Here is a 27,748-nt window from a genome sequence, read left to right on the forward strand (position 1 = left end):
TTTTTTTTCATTTTTTGAATGTTTTCATATTCATTCTCATGTGTCGACATGGACACCAATGAAGTGCCACACTTATGTCAACATTTACATGTGTTGACCTTTCTGTGTTGATTTTTTCTTGTGGCGATTCGCGTCACAGCCCCCCCGCAACCCCCACTCCCGCGATTCACGGCACACACACACCCCCCCGCGATTCTCGGCACCCGACCCCGTGAACCCCCTCCCGTGATTCACGACACACCCCCGCGACCCTCCCTACCCTGATTCGCCGCAACCCCCGCCCCCGTAACCCCCTTCCGCGATTTGCGGCAACCCACCCCGCGACCCCCGTCCCGCGATTCTCTGCAATCCCTCCCCTCCCGCGATTCGCAGCATCCACCCCCCCACAACCCCCCCTCCTGCAATTCGCGGCACCCCCCGCGACCCCCCCTCCTGCAATTCGCGGCACCCTCCGCGACCCCCCATCCCGCGATTCGCGGACACCTAAGTTGCAATACAGGGCATCTTTCATACAATTCTAACCATATTTCTCATATATAAACGTTCACAAATTAAGGGGGCGCAGCCCCTTACGACGGTGTGAAGAGCGCCCGTAGGGCGCGATGAATCACCTAGTACTGAGTACATGAAGGGGCTCATTCCCCACACAGAGCAGACTTCAGTGCAGCACAGGCACAGTTACTGCATCAGCCGGGGCCGGTGTGTAATGCACAGCACCTGTGTGCACCGGTCACATGCAGGGGTCTCTGTAAGTCTGATACACAATAGTGAGTACATGAAGGGGCTCATTCCCCACACAGAGCAGACTTCGGTGCAGCACAGACACAGTTACTGCATCAGCCGGGGCCGGTGTGTAATGCACAGCACCTGTGTGCTCCGGTCACATGCAGGGTGTCTCTGTACGTCTGATACACAATACTGAGTACATGAAGGGGCTCATTCCACACACAGAGCAGACTTCAGTGCAGCACAGGCACAGGTACTGCATCAGCCGGGGCCGGTGTGTAATGCACAGCACCTGTGTGCTCCGGTCACATGCAGGGTGTCTCTGTACGTCTGTTACACAATAGTGAGTACATGAAGGGGCTCATTCCCCACACAGAGCAGACTTCAGTGCAGCACAGGCACAGTTACTGCATCAGCCGGGGCCGGTGTGTAATGCACAGCACCTGTGTGCACCGGTCACATGCAGGGGGTCTCTGTAAGTCTGATACACAATAGTGAGTACATGAAGGGGCTCATTCCCCACACAGAGCAGACTTCAGTGCAGCACAGGCACAGTTACTGCATCAGCCGGGGCCGGTGTGTAATGCACAGCACCTGTGTGCTCCGGTCACATGCAGGGGGTCTCTGTACGTCTGATACACAATAGTGAGTACATGAAGGGGCTCATTCCCCACACAGAGCAGACTTCAGTGCAGCACAGGCACAGTTACTGCATCAGCCGGGGCTGGTGTGTAATGCACAGCACCTGTGTGCACCGGTTACATGCAGGGAGTCTCTGTAAGTCTGATACACAATAGTGAGTACATGAAGGGGCTCATTCCCCACACAGAGCAGACTTCAGTGCAGCACAAGCACAGTTACTGCATCAGCCAGGGCCGGTGTGTAATGCACAGCACCTGTGTGTACCGGTCACATGCAGGGTGTCTGTGTAAGTCTGATACACAATAGTGAGTACATGAAGGGGCTCATTCCCCACACAGAGCAGACTTCAGTGCAGCACAGTTACTGCATCAGCCGGGGCCGGTGTGTAATGCACAGCACATGTGTGCACCGATCACATGCAGGGAGTCTCTGTAAGTCTGATACACAATAGTGAGTACATGAAGGGGCTCATTCCCCACACAGAGCAGACTTCAGTGCAGCACAGGCACAGTTACTGCATCAGCCGAGGCCGGTGTGTAATGCACAGCACCTGTGTGTACCGGTCACATGCAGGGTGTCTCTGTAAGTCTGATACACAATAGTGAGTACATGAAGGGGCTCATTCCCCACACAGAGCAGACTTCAGTGCAGCACAGGCACAGTTACTGCATTAGCCGGGGCCGGTGTGTAATGCACAGCACCTGTGTGCACTGGTCACATCCAGGGTGTGTCTGTAAGTCTGATACACAATAGTGAGTACATGAAGGGGCTCATTCCCCACACAGAGCAGACTTCAGTGCAGCACAGGCACAGTTACTGCATCAGCCGGGGCCGGTGTGTAATGCACAGCACCTGTGTGCACCGGTCACATGCAGGGTGTCTCTGTACGTCTGATACACAATAGTGAGTACATGAAGGGGCTCATTCCCCACACAGAGCAGACTTCAGTGCAGCACAGACACAGGTACTGCATCAGCCGGGGCCGGTGTGTAATGCACAGCACCTGTGTGCACCGGTCACATGCAGGGGGTCTCTGTACGTCTGATACACAATAGTGAGTACATGAAGGGGCTCATTCCCCACACAGAGCAGACTTCAGTGCAGCACAGGCACAGTTACTGCATCAGCCGTGGCCGGTGTGTAATGCACAGCACCTGTGTGCACCGGTCACATGCAGGGTGTCTCTGTACGTCTGATACACAATAGTGAGTACATGAAGGGGCTCATTCCCCACACAGAGCAGACTTCAGTGCAGCACAGTTACTGCATCAGCCGGGGCCGGTGTGTAATGCACAGCACCTGTGTGCTCCGGTCACATGCAGGGGTCTCTGTAAGTCGGATACACAATAGTGAGTACATGAAAGGGCTTATTCAGATCCGGACATACACTTCTCTTGTGTGAGATACGTTGTGTATATCTGTCTCCTGTGTGAGATACGTGGTGTATATCTGTATCCTGTGTGAGATACGTGGTGTATATCTGTCTCCTGTGTGAGATACGTGGTGTATATCTGTCTCCTGTGTGAGATACGTGGTGTATATATGTCTCCTGTGTGAGATACGCGGTGTATATCTGTCTCCTGTGTGAGATACGCGGTGTATATCTGTCTCCTGTGTGAGATACGCGGTGTATATCTGTATCCTGTGTGAGATACGTGGTGTATATCGGTCTCCTGTGTCAGATACGCGGTGTATATCTGTATCCTGTGTGAGATACGTGGTGTATATCTGTCTCTTGTGTGAGATACGTGGTGTATATCTGTCTCCTGTGTGAGATACGCGGTGTATAGCTGTCTCCTGTGTGAGATATGCGGTGTATATCTGTCTCCTGTGTGAGATAAGTGGTGTATATCTGTCTCCTGTGTGAGATACGTGGTGTGTATCTGTCTCCTGTGTGAGATACGTGGTGTATATCTGTATCCTGTGTGAGATACGTGGTGTATATATGTCTCCTGTGTGAGATAGGTGGTGTATATCTGTATCCTGTGTGAGATACGTGGTGTATATCTGTCTCCTGTGTTGAGATACGTGGTGTATATCTGTATCCTGTGTGAGATACGTGGTGTATATCTGTATCCTGTGTGAGATACGTGGTGTATATCTGTGTCCTGTGTGAGATACGCAGTGTATATCTGTCTCCTGTGTGAGATACGTGGTGTATATCTGTCTCCTGTGTGAGCTATGTGGTGTATATCTGTATCCTGTGTGAGATACCTGGTGTGTATCTGTCTCCTGTGTGAGATACCTGGTGTATATCTGTCTCCTGTGTGAGATACGTGGTGTATATCTGTCTCCTGTGTGAGATACGTGGTGTATATCTGTCTCCTGTGTGAGATACGTGGTGTATATCTGTATCCTGTGTGAGATACGTGGTGTATATCTGTCTCCTGTGTGAGATACTGTACGTGGTGTATATCTGTCTCCTGTGTGAGATACGTGGTGTATATCTGTCTCCTGTGTGAGATACGTGGTGTATATCTGTCTCCTGTGTGAGATACGTGGTGTATATCTGTCTCCTGTGTGAGATACGTGGTGTATATCTGTCTCCTGTGTGAGATACGTGGTGTATATCTGTCTCCTGTGTGAGATACGTGGTGTATATCTGTCTCCTGTGTGAGATACGTGGTGTATATCTGTCTCCTGTGTGAGATACGCGGTGTATATCTGTCTCCTGTGTCAGATACGTGGTGTATATCTGTATCCTGTATGAGATACGTGGTGTATATCTGTCTCCTGTGTGAGATACGTGGTGTATATCTGTCTCCTGTGTGAGATACTGTACGTGGTGTATATCGGTCTCCTATGTCAGATACGTGGTGTATATCTGTATCCTGTGTGAGATACGTGGTGTATATCTGTCTCCTGTGTGAGATACGTGGTGTATATCTGTCTCCTGTGTGAGATACGTGGTGTATATCTGTCTCATGTGTGAGATACGTGGTGTATATCTGTCTCCTGTGTCAGATACGTGATGTATATCTATCTCCTGTGTCAGATACGTGGTGTATATCTGTCTCCTGTGTGAGATACGTGGTGTATATCTGTCTCCTGTGTGAGATACGTGGTGTATATCTGTCTCATGTGTGAGATACGTGGTGTATATCTGTCTCCTGTGTGAGATACGTGGTGTATATCTGTCTCATGTGTGAGATACGTGGTGTATATCTGTATCCTGTGTGAGATACGTGGTGTATATCTGTCTCCTGTGTGAGATACGTGGTGTATATCTGTCTCCTGTGTCAGATACGTGGTGTATATCTGTCTCCTGTGTGAGATACGTGGTTTATATCTGTATCCTGTGTGAGATACGTGGTGTATATCTGTATCCTGTGTGAGATACGTGGTGTATATCTGTCTCCTGTGTGAGATACGTGGTGTATATCTGTCACAATAGTGGTTGATTTATTGACTGTCGACTAATGATCCAAGGTGCGGACATCCCAGTACTTTGGGTAGTGATCAGGTATGGCATGGCTCCTTATACATGGCACGCTCCCTATGTGGCACTACCTGTGTGACAGGCTAGCGGTCCGGCCCTAAGTTGGACGCGGTAGAGGCCATGTTTGTGTTTGTTTGCTGCATTTTTGTCTGTGACGTTATTCAGATGATCCCCGCCTCGGACTCTGTAACATACAATACCTCCCAACTTTTAGTATTTTAGGATCGGGACGCGCGCGCCTGTGGAAAGGGGGCGTGGTCGGTGGAAAGGGGCAGGTTCTGTGGAAAGGGGGCGTTGTCTCGTGGGATGATGTGTCCTAAGGCCACGCCCCCAGTTTTCGCGGATCTGAGGCGCTGAGTAGACACTGTGCCCATGCACATAGCGTCTATTCTCTTCAGGCTGGGGGGGACTCCCAACTGCGGGACAATGTCGGCCCTGGGTGGGACGCCGTACATTCCCATAAATGGGACGTTCCCTCGGTAAACGGGACAGTTGGGAGGTATAAACATACCTCCTGACTTGTGAGTCCTGGAAGTCCTGGAAAATGGGGGGGCGGGGGGGGGGGGGTTGCCTATACTCATTGTGCTCTACACCTCTGTTTTCATTGCTTTAGGAGCATGGACAGCAGCTCTCCAGCCCCTCTGTGACCGCGAATCGATGCTGTACTCATGCACACAGAGTCTATTCACCACTGCTCTGGCAATGGGGGACTCCCAAATCCCCCCCAACACACACACACACCCTGCGGGACCAAAAAAACGGGATGATCCCACGAAAATCAGGACAGTTGGGAGGTATGGTGTAAGGACTGAGGCGCCAGCTTTCAGGGTTGTGCCGTAGTATTGCCTTGTGTATACTTTGGGGTAAATGCCCAACGCAACCAATCAGGTTCTGTCTATGATTTTCTAGGATGCTACAGCAGCTTCTCATTCTGACTACCCCCCCCCCCCTTCCTCCCCCACCTCCTCCTCCGGCACATACTGACATTTTCAGCATTGCTCAGTATAATAAACAAGGTTGTTCCTGTAGCAGAAGCTTCCATTAGATCTGTGGGAGGAGAAGAGATTCCCGTCTGATATGGCATCACCAGATACTTAGAGTCTTATACAGGTCATACACACTGATTTCTGCAAATCCGGGGTGATCCACCAATCCGCAATCTGATTCGCCATTCCGTGGCCCAATGAAAACAGCTGGTTAAAACTCCCTGATCCTGTTCATTCTCTGTGGCAATCGGCGGCAGATGTTACAGCTCGTGCAGTTATCAATAACTGCCAGGATTATCGGCTATAATATAATTATTATATACCGGCTATTTAGGGAGGTGCAGCAAGCGCTCATCACTCAGACTATCTGGCACAAACGCTTCTGTTTTGGAGCTGGTCGTATATCACAGTGTATGCGACTCATTAATACACACATTTCTAGGCTTTTATATTCTGCATTTCCCCCTGAATACTTTTATAAAGTGCAATAAATCTTCCCCACTCTACGGACCTAATTCCGCATGGATCTGGAATGAGAGAATACGCAAATCATGCGATTCTCGGAGAACTGCGCCTGGATTACGTTTGCATTGTGCATGCGTGAGGTGAAATAGCGACTGAAAATACGCGTGAATCCTAAACGCGATGTAGCCGCAGTTTGACTGACAGGAAGACGGCGTTAGAGGGTGGAAACTTGGCAGTTTCTGGGTGTGTAAAAAAAAATGCTGGAATGCGCCGGTGTTTTTGTGGTGGGGTTGTGACATCGGCGATGACCACTTCCAGCCTGACTCGGATTAGTGGCAGCCTCAGACCAGCGCAGATCTGCACAGACGGCAACCTTTCCAGGATCTGTGTGTAGAGTTGCGGGTGGTTCGCCCTTCTGACTGTCAACCTTGCCACTGTTGACCTATTACTTGTGTCAACCTTCTTGTTCCCCTTGCAGTCAGCATTTTTCCCCAGGTGCCGCACTCTTTGTCTGGCGCACAATTCCCAATCGGCTCCTTCAGTTTATTTGTGCATTTGCTCTGTGTAGAATGAATAGAGGCCCTGGGGGCTGATTCTGGTTGAGTCGATAAGCTGCAAGCATCGCAGGTTATCGAGTGCCAAAGAATCATTTCTATGGGAACGCGCAGCATTTACATCGGGACATCCATGAAACGCTGAGCGTTCCCAGGGCCGACACCCGACCCTGCCGCTCACACCCCCGGCCCGCACCGCTCCATGCAAACGGCTCGGCGACTATGCAAGTCTCCCAAGCCGTTCGCCCACTGAACTTGCACATGTGCATAAACTATTTTGTGCATGTGCAGAAGAAAAACATCCGACCCCATTGCAGATTAGATTAGAATCACCCCCTGATCCAGGTATGATTGATATTGTACGGCTGCAACACATGTAGCAAAGCATCTTGTTTCTGCAGATGGGCACATTCCTATGTATTCAGCAAGGAATACCCTGATGGCCCACCAGGGGGCGCTCATTCCCACACACCCACATACCCCCTTTTCTTGGTTAAACTGATCCATCCGTAACTCTGTAATCTTTTAACGCTACAATGATTATTACATCATTGTAAAACTTCACTGTTCACAATTATATGTGAGATCCATTGCAAATGTCACAAGAGCAAAACATTAGGATAACTCCATGTAATATTATTATTATTATTATTATTATTATTATTATTATTATTATTATTATTATTATTATTATTATGTGTTACTACAATAAGGGGGATATGTACTAAGGTTTGGAGAGTGACAAAGTGGTGAGATATAAAGCTGGGCAGGGGGGGAAACAGCCATTGTGTATTCCAGAGACACTGACCAGGGGCCGCTTCTCGCTGTGCACTGTGTGTAATAAGTGTGTGAGAGCAGTGTAATTACACACACAGCACAACACACTGACCAGGGGCCGCGTCTCACTGTGCACTGTGTGTAATAAGTGTGTGAGAGCAGTGTAATTACACACACAGCACAACACACTGACCAGGTGCCGCGTCTCACTGTGCACTGTGTGTAATAAGTGTGTGGGAGCAGTGTCATTACACACACAGCACAACACACTGACCAGGGGCCGCGTCTCACTGTGCAATGTGTGTAATAAGTGTGTGGAAGCACTGTCATTACACACACAGCACAACACACTGACCAGGGGCCGCTTCTCACTGTGCACTGTGTGTAATAAGTGTGTGGGAGCAGTGTAATTACACACACAGCACAACACACTGACCAGGGGCCGCTTCTCGCTGTGCACTGTGTGTAATAAGTGTGTGGGAGCAGTGTCATTACACACACAGCACAACACACTGACCAGGGGCCGCGTTTCACTGTGCACTGTGTGTAAGAAGTGTGTGGGAGCAGTGTAATTACACACACAGCACAACACACTAACCGGGGCAGCGTCTCGCTGTGAACTGTGTGTAATAAGTGTGTAGGAGCAGTGTAATGACACACACAGCACAACACACTGACCAGGGGCCGCGTCTCACTGTGCACTGTGTGTAATAAGTGTGTGGGAGCAGTGTAATTACACAAACAGCACAACACACTGACCAGGGGCCACTTCTCGCTGTGCACTGTGTGTAATAAGTGTGTTGGAGCAGTGTAATTACACACACAGCACAACACACTGACCAGGGGCCGCGTCTCACTGTGCACTGTGTGTAATAAGTGTGTGGGAGCAGTGTAATTACACACACAGCACAACACACTGACCAGGGGCCGCTTCTCACTGTGCACTGTGTGTAATAAGTGTGTGGGAGCAGTGTCATTACACACACAGCACAACACACTGACCAAAGGCCGCTTCTCGCTGTGCACTGTGTGTAATAAGTGTGTGGGAGCAGTGTAATTACACAAACAGCACAACACACTGACCTGGGGTCGCTACTCGCTGTGCACTGTGTGTAATAAGTGTGTAAGAGCAGTGTAATTACACACACAGCACAACACACTGACCAGGGGCAGCTTCTCACTGTGCACTGTGTGTAATAAGTGTGTGGGAGCAGTGTAATTACACACACAGCACAACACACTGACCAGGGGCCGCTTCTCGCTGTGTACTGTGTGTAATAAGTGTGTGGGAGCAGTGTAATTACACAAACAGCACAACACACTGACCAGGGGCCACTTCTCGCTGTGCACTGTGTGTAATAAGTGTGTTGGAGCAGTGTAATTACACACACAGCACAACACACTGACCAGGGGCCGCTTCTCACTGTGCCCTGTGTGTAATAAGTGTGTAGGAGCAGTGTAATTACACACACAGCACAACACACTGACCAGGGGCCGCTTCTCGCTGTGCACTGTGTGTAATAAGTGTGTAGGAGCAGTGTAATTACACACACAGCACAACACGCTGACCAGGGGCCGCTTCTCACTGTGCACTGTGTGTAATAAGTGTGTGAGAGCAGTGTAATTACACACACAGCACAACACACTGACCAGGGGCCGCGTCTCACTGTGCACTGTGTGTAATAAGTGTGTGAGAGCAGTGTAATTACACACACAGCACAACACACTGACCAGGGCCGCTTCCCGCTGTGCACTGTGTGTAATAAGTGTGTAGGAGCAGTGTAATTACACACACAGCACAACACACTGACCGGGGCCGCGTCTTGCTGTGAACTGTGTGTAATAAGTGTGTGGGAGCAGTGTAATTACACACATAGCACACCACACTGACCAGGGGCCGCGTCTCACTGTGCACTGTGTGTAATAAGTGTGTGAGAGCAGTGTAATTACACACACAGCACAACACACTGACCAGGGGCCGCTACTCGCTGTGCACTGTGTGTAATAAGTGTGTGGGAGCAGTGTAATTACACACACAGCACAACACACTGACCAGGGGCAGCTTCTCACTGTGCACTGTGTGTAATAAGTGTGTGGGAGCAGTGTAATTACACACACAGCACAACACACTGACCAGGGCCGCTTCCCGCTGTGCACTGTGTGTAATAAGTGTGTAGGAGCAGTGTAATTACACACACAGCACAACACACTGACCGGGGCCGCGTCTCGCTGTGAACTGTGTGTAATAAGTGTGTGGGAGCAGTGTAATTACACACATAGCACACCACACTGACCAGGGGCCGCGTCTCACTGTGCACTGTGTGTAATAAGTGTGTGAGAGCAGTGTAATTACACACACAGCACAACACACTGACCAGGGGCCGCTACTCGCTGTGCACTGTGTGTAATAAGTGTGTAAGAGCAGTGTAATTACACACACAGCACAACACACTGACCAGGGGCCGCGTCTCGCTGTGCACTGTGTGTAAGAAGTGTGTGGGAGCAGTGTAATTACACACACAGCACAACACACTGACCGGGGCCGCGTCTCGCTGTGAACTGTGTGTAATAAGTGTGTAGAAGCAGTGTAATGACACACACAGCACAACACACTGACCAGGGGCCGCGTCTCACTGTGCACTGTGTGTAATAAGTGTATGGGAGCAGTGTAATTACACACACAGCACAACACACTGATTTCCTGCTCCTTGTTACATAATAATCACCCACTGGCAGAACCTTTGGCACATACACTAATACTGTAAACTCCTGTAATTGGCTGAGCCACTGACACAGCGCTTCCTGTATACAGATCATTTCTGGGAAATGGAGACAGAAAGTTACAGAGAGTAACAGGCTCCCTTCTACTTTCACTTTCATGTTCTTCATTCTCGGCCTCCTGAGCAGGGCCTGTCTGTACCCTGCACCTCACAGGTGAGTAGCTGTATGTCCTCTGTGTCACACAGGTGAGTACCTGTATGTCCTCTGGGTCACACAGGTGAGTAGCTGTATGTCATCTGTGTCACACAGGTGAGTACTGTAGCTGTATGTCATTTGTGTCACACAGGTGAGTGGCTGTATGTCATTTGTGTCACACAGGTGAGTACTGTAGCTGTATGTCATTTGTGTCACACAGGTGAGTGGCTGTATGTCATCTGTGTCACACAGGTGAGTAGCTGTATGTCCTCTGTGTCACACAGGTGAGTAGCTGTATGTCATCTGTGTCACACAGGTGAGTAGCTGTATGTCATCTGTGTCACACAGGTGAGTAGCTGTATGTCATCTGTGTCACGCAGGTGAGTAGCTGTATGTCCTCTGTGTCACACAGGTGAGTGGCTGTATGTACTCAGTGTCACACAGGTGAGTGGCTGTATGTACTCAGTGTCACACAGGTGAGTAGCTGTATGTCATCTGTGTCACACAGGTGAGTAGCTGCCTGTACTCAGTGTCACACAGGTGAGTGGCTGTATGTACTCAGTGTCACACAGGTGAGTAGCTGTATGTCCTCTGTGTCACACAGGTGAGTTGCTGTATGTCATCTGTGTCACACAGGTGAGTAGCTGTATGTCCTCTGTGTCACACAGGTGAGTTGCTGCCTGTCCTCTGTGTCACACAGGTGAGTAGCTGCATGTCCTCTGTGTCACATAGGTGAGTAGCTGTATGTCCTCTGTGTCACACAGGTGAGTAGCTGTATGTCATCTGTGTCACACAGGTGAGTAGCTGTATGTACTCTGTGTCACACAGGTGAGTAGCTGTATGTACTCTGTGTCACACAGGTGAGTAGCTGTATGTACTCTGTGTCACACAGGTGAGTAGCTGTATGTACTCTGTGTCACACAGGTGAGTAGCTGTATGTCCTCTGTGTCACACAGGTGAGTAGCTGCCTGTCCTCTGTGTCACATAGGTGAGTAGCTGTATGTCATCTGTGTCACACAGGTGAGTAGCTGTATGTCCTCTGTGTCACACAGGTGAGTTGCTGCCTGTCCTCTGTGTCACACAGGTGAGTAGCTGCATGTCCTCTGTGTCACATAGGTGAGTAGCTGTATGTCCTCTGTGTCACACAGGTGAGTAGCTGTATGTCATCTGTGTCACACAGGTGAGTAGCTGTATGTACTCTGTGTCACACAGGTGAGTAGCTGTATGTACTCTGTGTCACACAGGTGAGTAGCTGTATGTACTCTGTGTCACACAGGTGAGTAGCTGTATGTACTCTGTGTCACACAGGTGAGTAGCTGTATGTCCTCTGTGTCACACAGGTGAGTAGCTGCCTGTCCTCTGTGTCACATAGGTGAGTAGCTGTATGTCATCTGTGTCACACAGGTGAGTAGCTGTATGTCATCTGTGTCACACAGGTGAGTAGCTGCATGTCCTCTGTGTCACACAGGTGAGTAGCTGTATGTCCTCTGTGTCACACAGGTGAGTAGCTGTATGTCATCTGTGTCACACAGGTGAGTAGCTGTATGTCATCTGTGTCACACAGGTGAGTAGCTGTATGTCATCTGTGTCACGCAGGTGAGTAGCTGTATGTCCTCTGTGTCACACAGGTGAGTGGCTGTATGTACTCAGTGTCACACAGGTGAGTGGCTGTATGTACTCAGTGTCACACAGGTGAGTAGCTGTATGTCATCTGTGTCACACAGGTGAGTAGCTGCCTGTACTCAGTGTCACACAGGTGAGTGGCTGTATGTACTCAGTGTCACACAGGTGAGTAGCTGTATGTCCTCTGTGTCACACAGGTGAGTTGCTGTATGTCATCTGTGTCACACAGGTGAGTAGCTGTATGTCCTCTGTGTCACACAGGTGAGTTGCTGCCTGTCCTCTGTGTCACACAGGTGAGTAGCTGCATGTCCTCTGTGTCACATAGGTGAGTAGCTGTATGTCCTCTGTGTCACACAGGTGAGTAGCTGTATGTCATCTGTGTCACACAGGTGAGTAGCTGTATGTACTCTGTGTCACACAGGTGAGTAGCTGTATGTACTCTGTGTCACACAGGTGAGTAGCTGTATGTACTCTGTGTCACACAGGTGAGTAGCTGTATGTACTCTGTGTCACACAGGTGAGTAGCTGTATGTCCTCTGTGTCACACAGGTGAGTAGCTGCCTGTCCTCTGTGTCACATAGGTGAGTAGCTGTATGTCATCTGTGTCACACAGGTGAGTAGCTGTATGTCCTCTGTGTCACACAGGTGAGTAGCTGTATGTCCTCTGTGTCACACAGGTGAGTGGCTGTATGTACTCAGTGTCACACAGGTGAGTAGCTGTATGTCATCTGTGTCACACAGGTGAGTAGCTGCCTGTACTCAGTGTCACACAGGTGAGTGGCTGTATGTACTCAGTGTCACACAGGTGAGTAGCTGTATGTCCTCTGTGTCACACAGGTGAGTTGCTGTATGTCATCTGTGTCACACAGGTGAGTAGCTGTATGTCCTCTGTGTCACACAGGTGAGTTGCTGCCTGTCCTCTGTGTCACACAGGTGAGTAGCTGCATGTCCTCTGTGTCACATAGGTGAGTAGCTGTACTGTATGTCATCTGTGTCACACAGGTGAGTAGCTGTATGTACTCTGTGTCACACAGGTGAGTAGCTGCATGTCCTCTGTGTCACACAGGTGAGTAGCTGTATGTCCTCTGTGTCACACAGGTGGGCAGCTGTATGTACTCTGTGTCACACAGGTGAGTAGCTGTACTGTATGTCCTCTGTGTCACATAGGTGAGTAGCTGTATGTCATCTGTGTCACACAGGTGAGTAGCTGTATGTCCTCTGTGTCACACAGGTGAGTTGCTGCCTGTCCTCTGTGTCACACAGGTGAGTAGCTTCCTATGTCCTCTGTGTCACACAGGTGAGTAGCTGTCTGTCCTCTGTGTCACACAGGTGAGTAGCTGCATGTCCTCTGTGTCACACAGGTGAGTTGCTGCCTGTCCTCTGTGTCACACAGGTGAGTAGCTGTATGTAATCTGTGTCACACAGGTGAGTAGCTGTCGTGTATGTCCTCTGTGTCACACAGGTAAGTTGCTGTATGTCCTCTGTGTCACACAGGTGAGTAGCTGTATGTACTCTGTGTCACACAGGTGAGTAGCTGCCTATGTCCTCTGTGTCACACAGGTGAGTAGCTGTATGTCCTCTGTGTCACACAGGTGAGTAGCTGTATGTCCTCTGTGTCACACAGGTGAGTAGCTGTATGTCCTCTGTGTCACACAGGTGAGTAGCTGTATGTACTCTGTGTCACACAGGTGAGTAGCTGCCGGTCCTCTGTGTCACACAGGTGAGTAGCTGTATGTACTCTGTGTCACACAGGTGAGTAGCTGCCTATGTCCTCTGTGTCACACAGGTGAGTAGCTGCCTGTCCTCTGTGTCACACAGGTAAGTAGCTGCCTGTATGTCCTCTGTGTCACACAGGTGAGTAGCTGCCTGTCCTCTGTGTCACACAGGTGAGTAGCTGCCTGTATGCCTCTGTGTCACACAGGTGAGTGGCTGTATGTACTCTGTGTCACACAGGTGAGTAGCTGTATGTCATCTGTGTCACACAGGTGAGTAGCTGTACTGTATGTCCACACCCAGCCAGTGTGTGTCAGATGTACCCAGCCAATGTTATCAGCTGTGTGTGTGTCCGATGGATCCTGCCAATGTGATCAGCTGTGTGTGTGTCCAATGGACCCAGCCAATGTGATCAGCTGTGTGCGTGTTTGATGGACTCGGCCAGTGTGATCAGCTGTGTGCGTGTTTGATGGACTCGGCCAGTGTGATCAGCTGTGTGTCCGATGGACCTGGCCAGTGTGAACAGCTGTGTGCGTCCGATGGACCCGGCTAGTGTGATCAGCTGTGTGTCTGAGGGATCCGGCTAGTGCAATCAGCTGTGTGTGTCTGATGGACCCGGCCAGTGTGATCAGCTTTGTGTGGGTCCGATGGACCCGGCCAGTGTGATCAGTTGTGTGTGTCTGAGGGACCCGGCCGGTGTTATCAGCTGTATGTGTCAGACAGAGCCGGCCAGTGTGATCAGCTGTGTGTGTCTGATGAACCCGGACAGTGTGATTAGCTGTGTGTTTCCGATGGACCCGGCCGGTGTGATCAGCTGTTTGTGTGTGTCTGATGGACCCGACCAGTGTAATCAGCTGTGTGTGTGTCTGATGGACCCGGCCAGTGTGATCAGCTGTGTGTGTCTGATGGACCCCGCCAGTGTGATCAGCTGTGTGTGTCTGATGGACCCCGCCAGTGTGATCAGCTGTTTGTGTGTGTCTGATGGACCCGGCCAGTGTGATCAGCTGTATGTCAGATGGACCCAGCCAGTGTAATCAGCTGTGTGTGTCCGATAGACCCGGCCAGTGTGATCAGCTGTGTGTGTCCGATGGATTTGGCCAGTGTGATCAGCTGTGTGTGTCTGATGGACCCGGCCAGTGTGATCAGCTGTGTGTGTGTCCGATGGACACGGCCAGTGTGATCAGCTGTGTGTGTCTGACGGACCCGGCCAGTGTAATCAGCTGTGTGTGTGTCTGATGGACCCAGCCTGTGTGATCAGCTGTGTGTGTCTGATGGACCCGGCCAGTGTGATCAGCTATGTGTGTGATGGTCCCAGCCAGTGTGATCAGCTGTGTGTGTGTGTGTGATGGTCCCAGCCAGTGTGATCAGCTGTGTGTGTCTGATGGACCCGGCCAGTGTGATCAGCTGTGTGTGTATAATGGACCCGGCCAGTGTGATCAGCTGTGTGTCTGATGGACCCGGCCAGTGTGATCAGCTGTGTGTGTGTCTGATGGACCCGGCCAGTGTGATCAGCTGTGTGTGTCTGATGGACCCGGCCAGTGTGATCAGCTGTGTGTGTGTCTGATGGACCCGGCCAGTGTGATCAGCTGTGTGTGTGTCTGATGGACCCGGCCAGTGTGATCAGCTGTGTGTGTGTCTGATCGACCCGGCCAGTGTGATCAGCTGTGTGTGTATGATAGACCCGGCCAGTGTGATCAGCTGTGTGTGTGTCTGATAGACCCGGCCAGTGTGATCAGCTGTGTGTGTCTGATAGACCCGGCCAGTGTGATCAGCTGTGTGTGTGTGTGTCTGATGGACCCGGCCAGTGTGATCAGCTGTGTGTGTCTGATGGACCCGACCAGTGTGATCAGCTGTGTGTGTCTGATGGACCCGACCAGTGTGATCAGCTGTGTGTGTGTGTGTATGATGGACCCGGCCAGTGTGATCAGCTGTGTGTGTGTGTGTGTATGATGGACCCGGCCAGTGTGATCAGCTGTGTGTGTGTCTGATGGACCCAGCCAGTGTGATCAGCTGTGTGTGTATGATGGACCCGGCCAGTGTGATCAGCTGTGTGTGTATGATGGACCCGGCCAGTGTGATCAGCTGTGTGTGTGTCTGATGGACCCGGCCAGTGTGATCAGCTGTGTGTGTGTCTGATGGACCCGGCCAGTGTGATCAGCAGTGTGTGTGTCTGATAGACCCGGCCAGTGTGATCAGCTGTGTGTGTCTGAAGGACCCGGCCAGTGTGATCAGCTGTGTGTGTGATGGACCCAGTCACTGTGATCAGCTGTGTGTGTCTGATGGACCCGGCCAGTGTGATCAGCTGTGTGTGTGTCTGATGGACCCGGACAGTTGGATCAGCTGTGTGTGTGTCTGATGGACCTGGCCAGTGTGATCAGCTGTGTGTGTCTGATGGACCCGGCCAGTGTGATCAGCTGTGTGTGTATGATGGACCCGGCCAGTGTGACCAGCTGTGTGTGTCCGATGGACCTTGCTAGTGTGATCAGCTGTGTGTGTCTGATAGACCCGGCCAGTGTGATCAGCTGTGTGTGTGTCTGATGGACCCGGCCAGTGTGATCAGCTGTGTGTGTCTGATGGACCCGGCCAGTGTGATCAGCTGTGTGTGTTTGATGGACCCGGCCAGTGTGATCAGCTGTGTGTGTGTCTGATAGACCAGGCCAGTGTGATTAGCTGTGTGTGTCCGATAGACCCGGGCAAGGGGGATCAGCTTTGTGTGTGTCTGATGGACCCGGACAGTTGGATCAGCTGTGTGTGTGTCTGATGGACCCGACCAGTGTGATCAGCTGTGTGTGTCTGATGGACCCGGCCAGTGTGATCAGCTGTGTGTGTCTGATGGACCTGGCCAGTGTGATCAGCTGTGTGTGTGTGTGTATGATGGACCCGGCCAGTGTGATCAGCTGTGTGTGTGTGTATGATGGACCCGGCCAGTGTGATCAGCTGTGTGTGTGTATGATGGACCCAGCCAGTGTGATCATCTGTGTGTGTATGATGGACCCGGCCAGTGTGATTAGCTGTGTGTGTGTATGATAGACCCGGCCAGTGTGATCAGCTATGTGTGTGTCTGATGGACCCGGCCAGTGTGATCATCTGTGTGTGTATGATGGACCCGGCCAGTGTGATCAGCTGTGTGTGTGTGTATGATGGACCCGGCCAGTGTGATCAGCTGTGTGTTTGTGTATGATGGACCCAGACAGTTGGATCAGCTGTGTGTGTCTGATGGACCTGGCCAGGGTGATTAGCTGTGTGCGTGTCTGATAGACCCGGCCAGTGTGATCAGCTGTGTGTGTCTGATGGACCCGGCCAGTGTGATCAGCTGTGTGTGTGTCTGATAGACCTGGCCAGTGTGATCAGCTGTGTGTGTGTCTGATGGACCCGGCCAGTGTGATCAGCTGTGTGTGTGATGGACCCGGCCAGTGTGATCAGCTGTGTGTTACTGATGGACCCGGCCAGTGTGATCAGCTGTGTGTGTCTGATGGACCCGGCCAGTGTGATCAGCTGTGTGTGTGTCTGATAGACCCGGCCAGTGTGATCAGCTGTGTGTGTGTCTGATGGACCCGGCCAGTGTGATCAGCTGTGTGTGTGTCTGATGGACCCGGCCAGTGTGATCAGCTGTGTGTGTATGATGGACCCGGCCAGTGTGATCAGCTGTGTGTGTGTCTGATGGACCCGGCCAGTGTGATCAGCTGTGTGTGTGTCTGATAGACCCGGCCAGTGTGATCAGCTGTGTGTGTGTGTGTCTGATGGACCCGGCCAGTGTGATCAGCTGTGTGTGTCTGATGGACCCCGCCAGTGTGATCAGCTGTTTGTGTGTGTCTGATGGACCCGGCCAGTGTGATCAGCTGTATGTCAGATGGACCCAGCCAGTGTAATCAGCTGTGTGTGTCCGATAGACCCGGCCAGTGTGATCAGCTGTGTGTGTCCGATGGATTCGGCCAGTGTGATCAGCTGTGTGTGTCCGATAGACCCGGCCAGTGTGATCAGCTGTGTGTGTGTCCGATGGACACGGCCAGTGTGATCAGCTGTGTGTGTCTGACGGACCCGGCCAGTGTAATCAGCTGTGTGTGTGTCTGATGGACCCGGCCTGTGTGATCAGCTGTGTGTGTCTGATGGACCCGGCCAGTGTGATCAGCTATGTGTGTGATGGTCCCAGCCAGTGTGATCAGCTGTGTGTGTGTGTGTGTGTGATGGTCCCAGCCAGTGTGATCAGCTGTGTGTGTCTGATGGACCCGGCCAGTGTGATCAGCTGTGTGTGTATAATGGACTCGGCCTGTGTGATCAGCTGTGTGTGCCTGATGACCGGCCAGTAAGATCAGCTGTGTGTGTGTCTGATGGACCCGGCCAGTGTGATCAGCTGTGTGTGTCTGATGGACCCGGCCAGTGTGATCAGCTGTGTGTGTGTCTGATGGACCCGGCCAGTGTGATCAGCTGTGTGTGTGTCTGATGGACCCGGCCAGTGTGATCAGCTGTGTGTGTGTCTGATCGACCCGGCCAGTGTGATCAGCTGTGTGTATGATAGACCCGGCCAGTGTGATCAGCTGTGTGTGTGTCTGATGGACCCGGCCAGTGTGATCAGCTGTGTGTGTCTGATAGACCCGGCCAGTGTGATCAGCTGTGTGTGTGTGTGTCTGATGGACCCGGCCAGTGTGATCAGCTGTGTGTGTCTGATGGACCCGACCAGTGTGATCAGCTGTGTGTGTCTGATGGACCCGACCAGTGTGATCAGCTGTGTGTGTGTGTGTATGATGGACCCGGCCAGTGTGATCAGCTGTGTGTGTGTGTGTGTATGATGGACCCGGCCAGTGTGATCAGCTGTGTGTGTGTCTGATGGACCCAGCCAGTGTGATCAGCTGTGTGTGTATGATGGACCCGGCCAGTGTGATCAGCGGTGTGTGTATGATGGACCCGGCCAGTGTGATCAGCTGTGTGTGTGTCTGATGGACCCGGCCAGTGTGATCAGCTGTGTGTGTGTCTGATGGACCCGGCCAGTGTGATCAGCAGTGTGTGTGTCTGATAGACCCGGCCAGTGTGATCAGCTGTGTGTGTCTGAAGTACCCGGCCTGTGTGATCAGCTGTGTGTGTGATGGACCCAGTCACTGTGATCAGCTGTGTGTGTCTGATGGACCCGGCCAGTGTGATCAGCTGTGTGTGTGTCTGATGGACCCGGACAGTTGGATCAGCTGTGTGTGTGTCTGATGGACCTGGCCAGTGTGATCAGCTGTGTGTGTCTGATGGACCCGGCCAGTGTGATCAGCTGTGTGTGTATGATGGACCCGGCCAGTGTGACCAGCTGTGTGTGTCCGATGGACCTTGCTAGTGTGATCAGCTGTGTGTGTCTGATAGACCCGGCCAGTGTGATCAGCTGTGTGTGTGTCTGATGGACCCGGCCAGTGTGATCAGCTGTGTGTGTCTGATGGACCCGGCCAGTGTGATCAGCTGTGTGTGTCTGATGGACCCGGCCAGTGTGATCAGCTGTGTGTGTGTCTGATAGACCAGGCCAGTGTGATTAGCTGTGTGTGTCCGATAGACCCGGGCAAGGGGGATCAGCTTTGTGTGTGTCTGATGGACCCGGACAGTTGGATCAGCTGTGTGTGTGTCTGATGGACCCGACCAGTGTGATCAGCTGTGTGTGTCTGATGGACCCGGCCAGTGTGATCAGCTGTGTGTGTCTGATGGACCTGGCCAGTGTGATCAGCTGTGTGTGTGTGTGTATGATGGACCCGGCCAGTGTGATCAGCTGTGTGTGTGTGTATGATGGACCCGGCCAGTGTGATCAGCTGTGTGTGTGTATGATGGACCCAGCCAGTGTGATCATCTGTGTGTGTATGATGGACCCGGCCAGTGTGATTAGCTGTGTGTGTGTATGATAGACCCGGCCAGTGTGATCAGCTATGTGTGTGTCTGATGGACCCGGCCAGTGTGATCATCTGTGTGTGTATGATGGACCCGGCCAGTGTGATCAGCTGTGTGTGTGTGTATGATGGACCCGGCCAGTGTGATCAGCTGTGTGTTTGTGTACGATGGACCCGGTCAGTGTGATCAGCTGTGTGTGTGTCTGATGGACCTGGCCAGGGTGATTAGCTGTGTGCATGTCTGATAGACCCGGCCAGTGTGATCAGCTGTGTGTGTCTGATGGACCCGGCCAGTGTGATCAGCTGTGTGTGTGTCTGATAGACCTGGCCAGTGTGATCAGCTGTGTGTGTGTCTGATGGACCCGGCCAGTGTGATCAGCTGTGTGTGTGATGGACCCGGCCAGTGTGATCAGCTGTGTGTTACTGATGGACCCGGCCAGTGTGATCAGCTGTGTGTGTCTGATGGACCCGGCCAGTGTGATCAGCTGTGTGTGTGTCTGATAGACCCGGCCAGTGTGATCAGCTGTGTGTGTGTCTGATGGACCCGGCCAGTGTGATCAGCTGTGTGTGTGTCTGATGGACCCGGCCAGTGTGATCAGCTGTGTGTGTCTGATGGACCCGGCCAGTGTGATCAGCTGTGTGTGTGTCTGATGGACCCAGCCAGTGTGATCAGCTGTGTGTGTCTGATGGACCCGGCCAGTGTGATCAGCTGTGTGTGTGTCTGATAGACCTGGCCAGTGTGATCAGCTGTGTGTGTGTCTGATGGACCTGGCCAGTGTGATCAGCTGTGTGTGTGATGGACCCGGCCAGTGTGATCAGCTGTGTGTTACTGATGGACCCGGCCAGTGTGATCAGCTGTGTGTGTCTGATGGACCCGGCCAGTGTGATCAGCTGTGTGTGTGTCTGATAGACCCGGCCAGTGTGATCAGCTGTGTGTGTGTCTGATGGACCCGGCCAGTGTGATCAGCTGTGTGTGTGTCTGATGGACCCGGCCAGTGTGATCAGCTGTGTGTGTCTGATGGACCCGGCCAGTGTGATCAGCTGTGTGTGTGTCTGATGGACCCAGCCAGTGTGATCAGCTGTGTGTGTCTGAAAAAAATCATTCTCATCTCCCCAGGGTCTGGTGATCGTTGCTTCGTTGAGGGCTGCCGGTATCTGGGGACTCTACTGCTCCGTGAATCCCAATGCAGTAAACTGATGCTGCAAAGTGGCAGCTCACTTTACAGCACTGGATGTCACAGAAGAAGCAAGCCCCAAAAAGCTGCTGTGCTGCAGGAGTCAATCCCAGGGGGATGAGTATGATCTGAGATTCTGTCAGTCCACCAGCTCGCCATAGCTGTACACCTGGCGAGTGCTGGGGACGGGGGCGCGTGAATGTCTCATGTGTTCACACATCCCATTGCTGAGAATGGGGCACACAAGTGTCTCGTGCACACGCACCCCATTCTGGCAGGTGGCGCACAGAGCAGCTCCATCCTTATAGCTAAGCACTGTCATTATGTGGTGTACACAGCAGCCTTTACTCCGTAGTCCAGTGCTTAGGTTGGTTATCATACAGTATATAACCCATATATTTATGTATTACAGGTATTGTTGGTGTGCAGGCACTGACTCCTGACTACTCCCCCCAACCTGTAGTCATCATTATGGTGCCTAAGCTGGATGTGACAGTGACCACCAGGGCTGCAGAAGAGAACGTGCTTTGGTTGTTAAATCATTTGCGGTCACATCCATACCATGGATTATTGGGGAAAATCACCTATCTGCCCATAACCAATAACAACCAGAATGAATGGAGATCCAAAATAGAAAATCATTCCTTCGCCATCCTCTACCACACCCGATGCCAGGGTCGGATAAATATCACTGATGTCACAGACTCTTTGTATGACCGGGAGCTCCAGGAACTGCACAATGTGCTAGGTAATGGGATCTGATGGGGGAGTTATATCCTACATCTCCAAGGTGCTAGGTAACATGTGAAGGGATCTGATGGGAAGAGTTATATCCGACATCTCCGAGGTGCTAGGTAACATGTGAAGAGATCTGATGGGAAGAGTTACAGTAGGAGCAAGTTTCATCTTTGCTCCTTTGTTCATGGCTAGCCATGGCCAAAGGAGCAAAGATTAAACTTGCTCCTACTCTATATCCTACATCTCTGGGCTGTTAGGTAAATTGATGGGAGCTGATGGGAAGAGTTATGTCCTACATCTCCGAGGTGCTAGGTAACATGTGATGGGATGTGCTGGGGGAGTTATATCCTACATCTCCAAGGTGTTAGGTAACGTGATGGGAGCTGATGGGAAGAGTTATCTCCTACATCTCCGAGGTACTAGGTAATGGGAGCTGATGGGAAGAGTTATCTCCTACATCTCCGAGGTGTTAGGTAATGTGTGATGGGAGCTAATGGAAGTGTTATATCCTACATCTCCGAGGTGCTAGGTAACATGTGGTGGGAACTGCTGGGGGAGTTAAATCCTACATCTTCGAGGCGTTAGGTAACGTGATGGGATCTGATGGGAAGAGTTATATCCTACATCTCCGAGGTGCTAGGTAACATGTGAAGGGATCTGCTAGCCCTCATCTCCGAGGTGCTAGCTAATGTTTGGTTGGAACTGCTGGAGGGAGTTATATTCCTCATCTCCGAGGTGCTAGGTAATGTGTGATGGGAACTGCCGGGGGGAGTAATATCCCTCATCTCCGAGGTGCTAGGTAATGTGTGATGGGAACTGCCGGGGGGAGTAATATCCCTCCTCTCTGAGGTGCTAGGTAATGTGTGATGGGAATTGCTGGGGGGAGTTATATCCCTCATCTCCGAGGTGCTAGGTAACCTGTGATGAGAGCTGCTGGGGGGAGTTATATTCCTCATCTCCGTGGTGCTAGGTAACTTGTGATGGGGTCTACTGGGGGGAGTTATATTCCTCATCTCTGAGGTGCTAGGTAACTTGTGATGAGAGCTGATGGGGGGAGTTATATTCCTCATCTCCGAGGTGCTAGGTAACGTGTGATGGGAGCTGATGGGGGGAGTTATATCCCTCATCTCCGAGGTGCTGTCACACCATTACACAGGGCTGTAATGACTGAACAGCCTCTGACCACGCCCACACAATTTCCACCCTGTCCAGCAATCCTCCAGTCTCCTGCACCCAAAGATTTCACCTTTAGCAGCCGCCTTTCCAGGGTGAATTAGGTCCACCCCATACTCAAGATGCCCCCAGGTCTTCCACAAAGACAAAGTGACTGTTGGATGCTGGGCAGGAGAAATTATTCCCTGTGGTAAGTGCTCAGAAACCCACAGTCTGAAAGTGCCACGGTGCACCAGGTTTGTTACTAAAGTAATCCCAAGGCAGAGTGCAACAATGCAAAAGGTGGAATAAGCAACCAAATAGAACACTGTTTATAATGACAGAAGCAACAATGCATATGATGTTATAAGCAACTAAATAACAGATGCAACAATGCATATGATGTTATAAGCAACTAATAACAGAAGCAGCAATGCATAAGATATAATCAAAGAAACAATTTACTGTTTGTAAGAACAAATGCAACAATGCATAAGGTGTTCTAAATAACCGAGGCAAAAGGTTGTTTGCAAGCACAAGTACAGCAATGCATAAGATGTTATAATCCTTCCTGGACAATGGGAGTCCCTGCTTGTACCTGGCATTAGCATTGCCAGGCAACCAATGGCATGGAGCGCCTGGCATCGGCTTGTTGCTAGGAGCCGAGCGGGGACCAGCAGCACCTGCGCCCGGAGTCTGCCTGTTGCTAGGCAACAGCCGGGATGCGTGCCTGACAGGTGCTAGGTAATGTGTGATGGGAACTGCTGGGGTGGGAGTTATATCCCTCATCTCCGAGGTGCAATATCCGCCTGCTTATGGCTATTAATGTAACAATATCGTGTTTTCATTTTGAGGACGAGACAATGTGATAGTCACGGTGGACGACCTGCTCAGGAGCGATGAGGAAGAGAGAGAACGGATTCTAATATCTCAGCCCAGCATCTCCCGGTGGGCCAGTCACCTCCTGCTCTTCACTGGCAATGAGAAGAACCCAATGCCACAACACAAACAGCAGGTCCTTCTACGCAGCTTACAGACTGGTAATTATACGATATATGACTCCTCGTCCCTCATCCATACAGTACAAAACCTCAATCCACTATAGCAAATATTCAGCACCTAATAAGTAATAAGGTCCGAGTTTTCCAAGGTTCAGGATTTCGTCCGAGAATGGACATATTTTTAAAGCGTCAATCCTTTGCAACCAACCTGTTTTTGCCTTGTAAATGATTGCAGTGTACACAGACATTCTCTGACGGAATCCCGAACCTCAGCAAACTCGGACCCTATTACATCTATTCCCAAGTCATCATTATGTTGGAGCATCATGTAGATTAAGGCTCAGCCTTCCCTAACCTGTATCTCCTCATCTTCCAGCACAAATGAAGAATCAGAAGTACAACGTATGGGTATGCAAGACAGAAAGTACATGTGCTTCAATTATGTTATTGTACAATTTACCCGGTAATCTGTTGGCAGGGTGTCCATCAAGGCTCAGACATTCCACAGCTTATTAACCAATCAGCAAACCATAGCACACATCATAGTAGGTTATTTATCTTTGCCCTTTGCAATGAAAATACAAAGGGGAACATAATATAATACTATATTTTCCTGTCAATGGGGGTTATTCAGACCTGATCACTGCTCTGTTAAATTGCCCTGCGATCAGGTACTGTATATGCTGCCCAGCCACAGGTAAAACCGCCCTATGTGTGCAGTCTGTGTGTAGCCCAGGACTTACTCAGCAGCTGTGATAGAATCAGGCTGATCGGGGGTGGAGCTGACATCACATGACTTCCCCTCATACACCTGGCCACGCCTGCGTATTCCCTGACACTCCCAGATAACAGCCGCTCACCATGTAATGATTCCCCAGTGTGTGCAGTGTGTGCGTAGCCCAGGACTTACTCCGCGGCTGTGATAGAATCAGGCTGATCGGGGGCGGAGCTGATGTCACATGAGTTCCCCTCACATACCTGGCCACGCCTACCTGACACTCCCAGATAACAGCCGCTCACCATATAATGATTCCCCAGTGTGTGCAGTCTGTGCGTAGCCCAGGACTTACTCAGCAGCTGTGATAGAATCAGGATGATCGGGGGGCGGAGCTGACGTCACATGACTTCCCCTCATACACCTGGCCATGCCTGTGTATTACCTGAGGCTCCCAGATAACAGCCGCTCACCATGTAATGATTCCCCAGTGTGTGCAGTGTGTGTGTAGCCCAGGACTTACTCAGCAGCTGTGATAGAATCAGGATGATCGGGGGGCGGAGCTGACGTCACATGACTTCCCCTCATACACCTGGCCATGCCTGTGTATTACCTGAGGCTCCCAGATAACAGCCGCTCACCATGTAATGATTCCCCAGTGTGTGCAGTGTGTGTGTAGCCCAGGACTTACTCAGCAGCTGTGATAGAATCAGGATGATCGGGGGGCGGAGCTGACGTCACATGACTTCCCCTCATACACCTGGGCACGCCTGCGTATTACCTGACACTCCCAGATAACAGCCGCTCACCATGTAATGATTCCCCAGTGTGTGCAGTGTGTGCGTAGCCCAGGACTTACTCAGCGGCTGTGATAGAATCAGGCTGATTGGGGGCGGAGCTGACATCACATGACTTCCCCTCACACACCTGGCCACGCCTGTGTATTACCTGACACTCCCAGATAACAGCCGCTCACCATGTAATGATTCCCCAGTGTGTGCAGTGTGTGCGTAGCCCAGGACTTACTCAGCGGCTGTGATAGAATCAGGCTGATCGGGGGCGGAGCTGACATCACATGACTTCCCCTCACACACCTGGCCACGCCTGCGTATTACCTGACACTCCCAGATAACAGCCGCTCACCATGTAATGATTCCCCAGTGTGTGCAGTGTGTGTGTAGCCCAGGACTTACTCAGCGGCTGTGATAGAATCAGGCTGATCGGGGGCGGAGCTTACATCACATGACTTTCCCTCACACACCTGCATTATCCCTGACACTCCCATAAAACGTCTGGTTATCACACTCAAACACCGGCTTCCTGTTAATCCACTTGTGCATGGTCAGTGATTAAAAAATTAGCAAAGTTTTATCGCAGGATGGCCTGGCACATGCTTACTGCGAGTCATACATATGTGCAGTCTATCAATAATCACCCGGCCGTGCAATCAGGTCTGAATAACCCCCAATATTCACGCCTCAATGTCTCAGCAATTCTGCTGTTTCCCATTCAGTAGACTGCCCTTGTCTTATTTCTCTGCCCATTACAGTCTCCTCCCATACTGGTCTGATAAAATATATTGATGCAGTTGCAATCGCTATGGCGATTTTATCCGTGTTAATGGCTGCAGAAATATGAAGATGTCACTTCCAGCCTTCTCGCTCGCCATGCAATGTGCCCGCCTGGAGATACCCAGTTTCAGTGGCCATGGAAGGGGTAACTCCGCCAGCATGGGGTCTCCTACTTCTCTCCAGATAAACCTCTGGGGCTTTGCCTGAGAACGCAGCCGCTCATACTGACACGTCCGCGACTTTGTATTACATGAGGTCATCACCGAGTGCCCGTGGTATTTTACCACTGATACTAATGGCAGCCACCCCACTACACAATAGCACAGAGTGGCATCTGCAGTAGCAAATAATCGCTTAACTGCTCAAACATTGGCGCTGCGCTCATCTCGCTAACATCAGTATTGTGTCATAACTACAATGTGATGTCATTCCCTTTTAGGTAACCGTTGCCGTGAGCACGTTTGGAGCAATGGTTGTGTATGCGCTTTTCAGAAGATTCTACCCGAGAAAAAGACTTTTCTAGATGTCACTTGTACTGCAACACGGAGTGCCACCGCTGTTCCGGTGCAACGTTGCAACATGATCCAGTGCAACATGTGTGATTTAGGTGAAGCTTATAATGCCATGTACACATTAGTCTGTCTTGTGTCACCGTGCCATAGAGGCGGATATGAAATCATTGTGAGGCTGTGGTTATAGGAGGGCAATGGAATTAAGAAACGATAATCATCTGCTAAATTACACTGACTCCTCTCCACCATTTCCAGATAACGTCATTGGCAATAACTAGGAAAAGCAGACACAGATTGCTAACACACTGTGCAGATGTCTGATACTGAAGCTGAGGGTGTGGGAGCAGCGTTTGTAGAACTGCAGATGAGATGATTGGTTAATGTATAGTCTGATGAATAAAATGATTTCCCGTTAATAAGATGTGTGTCAGGGACAGCCTATTTCCACATGAGGGTAATGCAGAAGATCCAGTTCAGGTTTTAGAGCAGCAGCAGGAAAATTAGACCCAGTCCAGGTTTCCTAAACTCATGTGATTAAGGTCTGGCTGATTAGCAGCACCTGTGGCTTCCTGTTACATGTGTGTCCAGGGCAGGATGTCATTGCTCCCAATGCTGACAAGCGGCTGGGTGATAGGCCGGTAATGTAATAGTATGCTAGGTGCTATGGAGTATACCATGTGTGCGAATCCTGTGGAAACCCTGCGATGCTGTGACCTACTTGCTGCCACGCTGTTAATCTGGGATGCTGTACGCTGTTTACCTGCACAAATAAAGACCCAGACTTCATCTCTATCCAGCGACGTGATTCCTTGTCACAGATGATAATGATGTTCATAATAATAATAATAATAATAATAATAATAATAATAATAATTACATAATAATATAAATAAATGGATTTTAGTGTTGATTCAACGGGTATGGATCATTGAATACACAGCAACTAGGTCGACACCACAAGGTCAACATGCAGGAAGGTCGACATGGGTTAAGTCGACAGAGTCATTAGGTCGACACAAGCATTAGGTCAAAATAGGGAAGGTCCCCAGTCAAAAGGTCGATGTGTTTTTTTTATTTATTTTTTGTCCCGGATGTCGACACAGACACTGAAACGTAGCACCGCGTCCCCTCGCATGGCCTGCTATGCTCAGCACACTATTTTATTCTCCCGTCACGTCCTAGTCAATGGTCGTA

The 27,748-nt window shown here is 50.8% G+C and overlaps 2 protein-coding genes across 3 annotated transcripts in view; both read left to right on the plus strand.

The window, feature by feature from the left end:
• Positions 1-27,748, plus strand: part of LOC146019740 (uncharacterized) — a 781,584-nt gene that overhangs the window by 239,595 nt on the left and 514,241 nt on the right. The window lies entirely within an intron of this gene.
• LOC146019732 (uncharacterized) lies at positions 10,397-27,346 on the plus strand. Its single transcript, XM_083152244.1, has 5 exons — positions 10,397-10,523; positions 21,278-21,613; positions 23,610-23,795; positions 24,133-24,164; positions 26,482-27,346. The coding sequence occupies exons 2-5, from the start codon at positions 21,337-21,339 to the stop codon at positions 26,563-26,565; spliced, it is 579 nt and encodes a 192-aa protein (XP_083008370.1). The 5' UTR covers positions 10,397-10,523; positions 21,278-21,336; the 3' UTR covers positions 26,566-27,346.

The sequence above is a fragment of the Crinia signifera genome, chromosome 7, assembly GCF_055691185.1.
Source record: "Crinia signifera chromosome 7, ASM5569118v1, whole genome shotgun sequence".
NCBI lineage: Eukaryota > Metazoa > Chordata > Amphibia > Anura > Myobatrachidae > Crinia > Crinia signifera.

Excerpts from the sequence above, each read along its gene's own strand:
- LOC146019732 (XM_083152244.1), top strand. The coding sequence starts at position 21,337 with ATGGTGCCTAAGCTGGATGTGACAGTGACCACCAGGGCTGCAGAAGAG. Across the intron at positions 21,614-23,609 it reads GGAACTGCACAATGTGCTAG|GACGAGACAATGTGATAGTC; the intron begins GTAATGGGATCT and ends TTTCATTTTGAG. Across the intron at positions 24,165-26,481 it reads ATCAGAAGTACAACGTATGG|GTAACCGTTGCCGTGAGCAC; the intron begins GTATGCAAGACA and ends ATTCCCTTTTAG.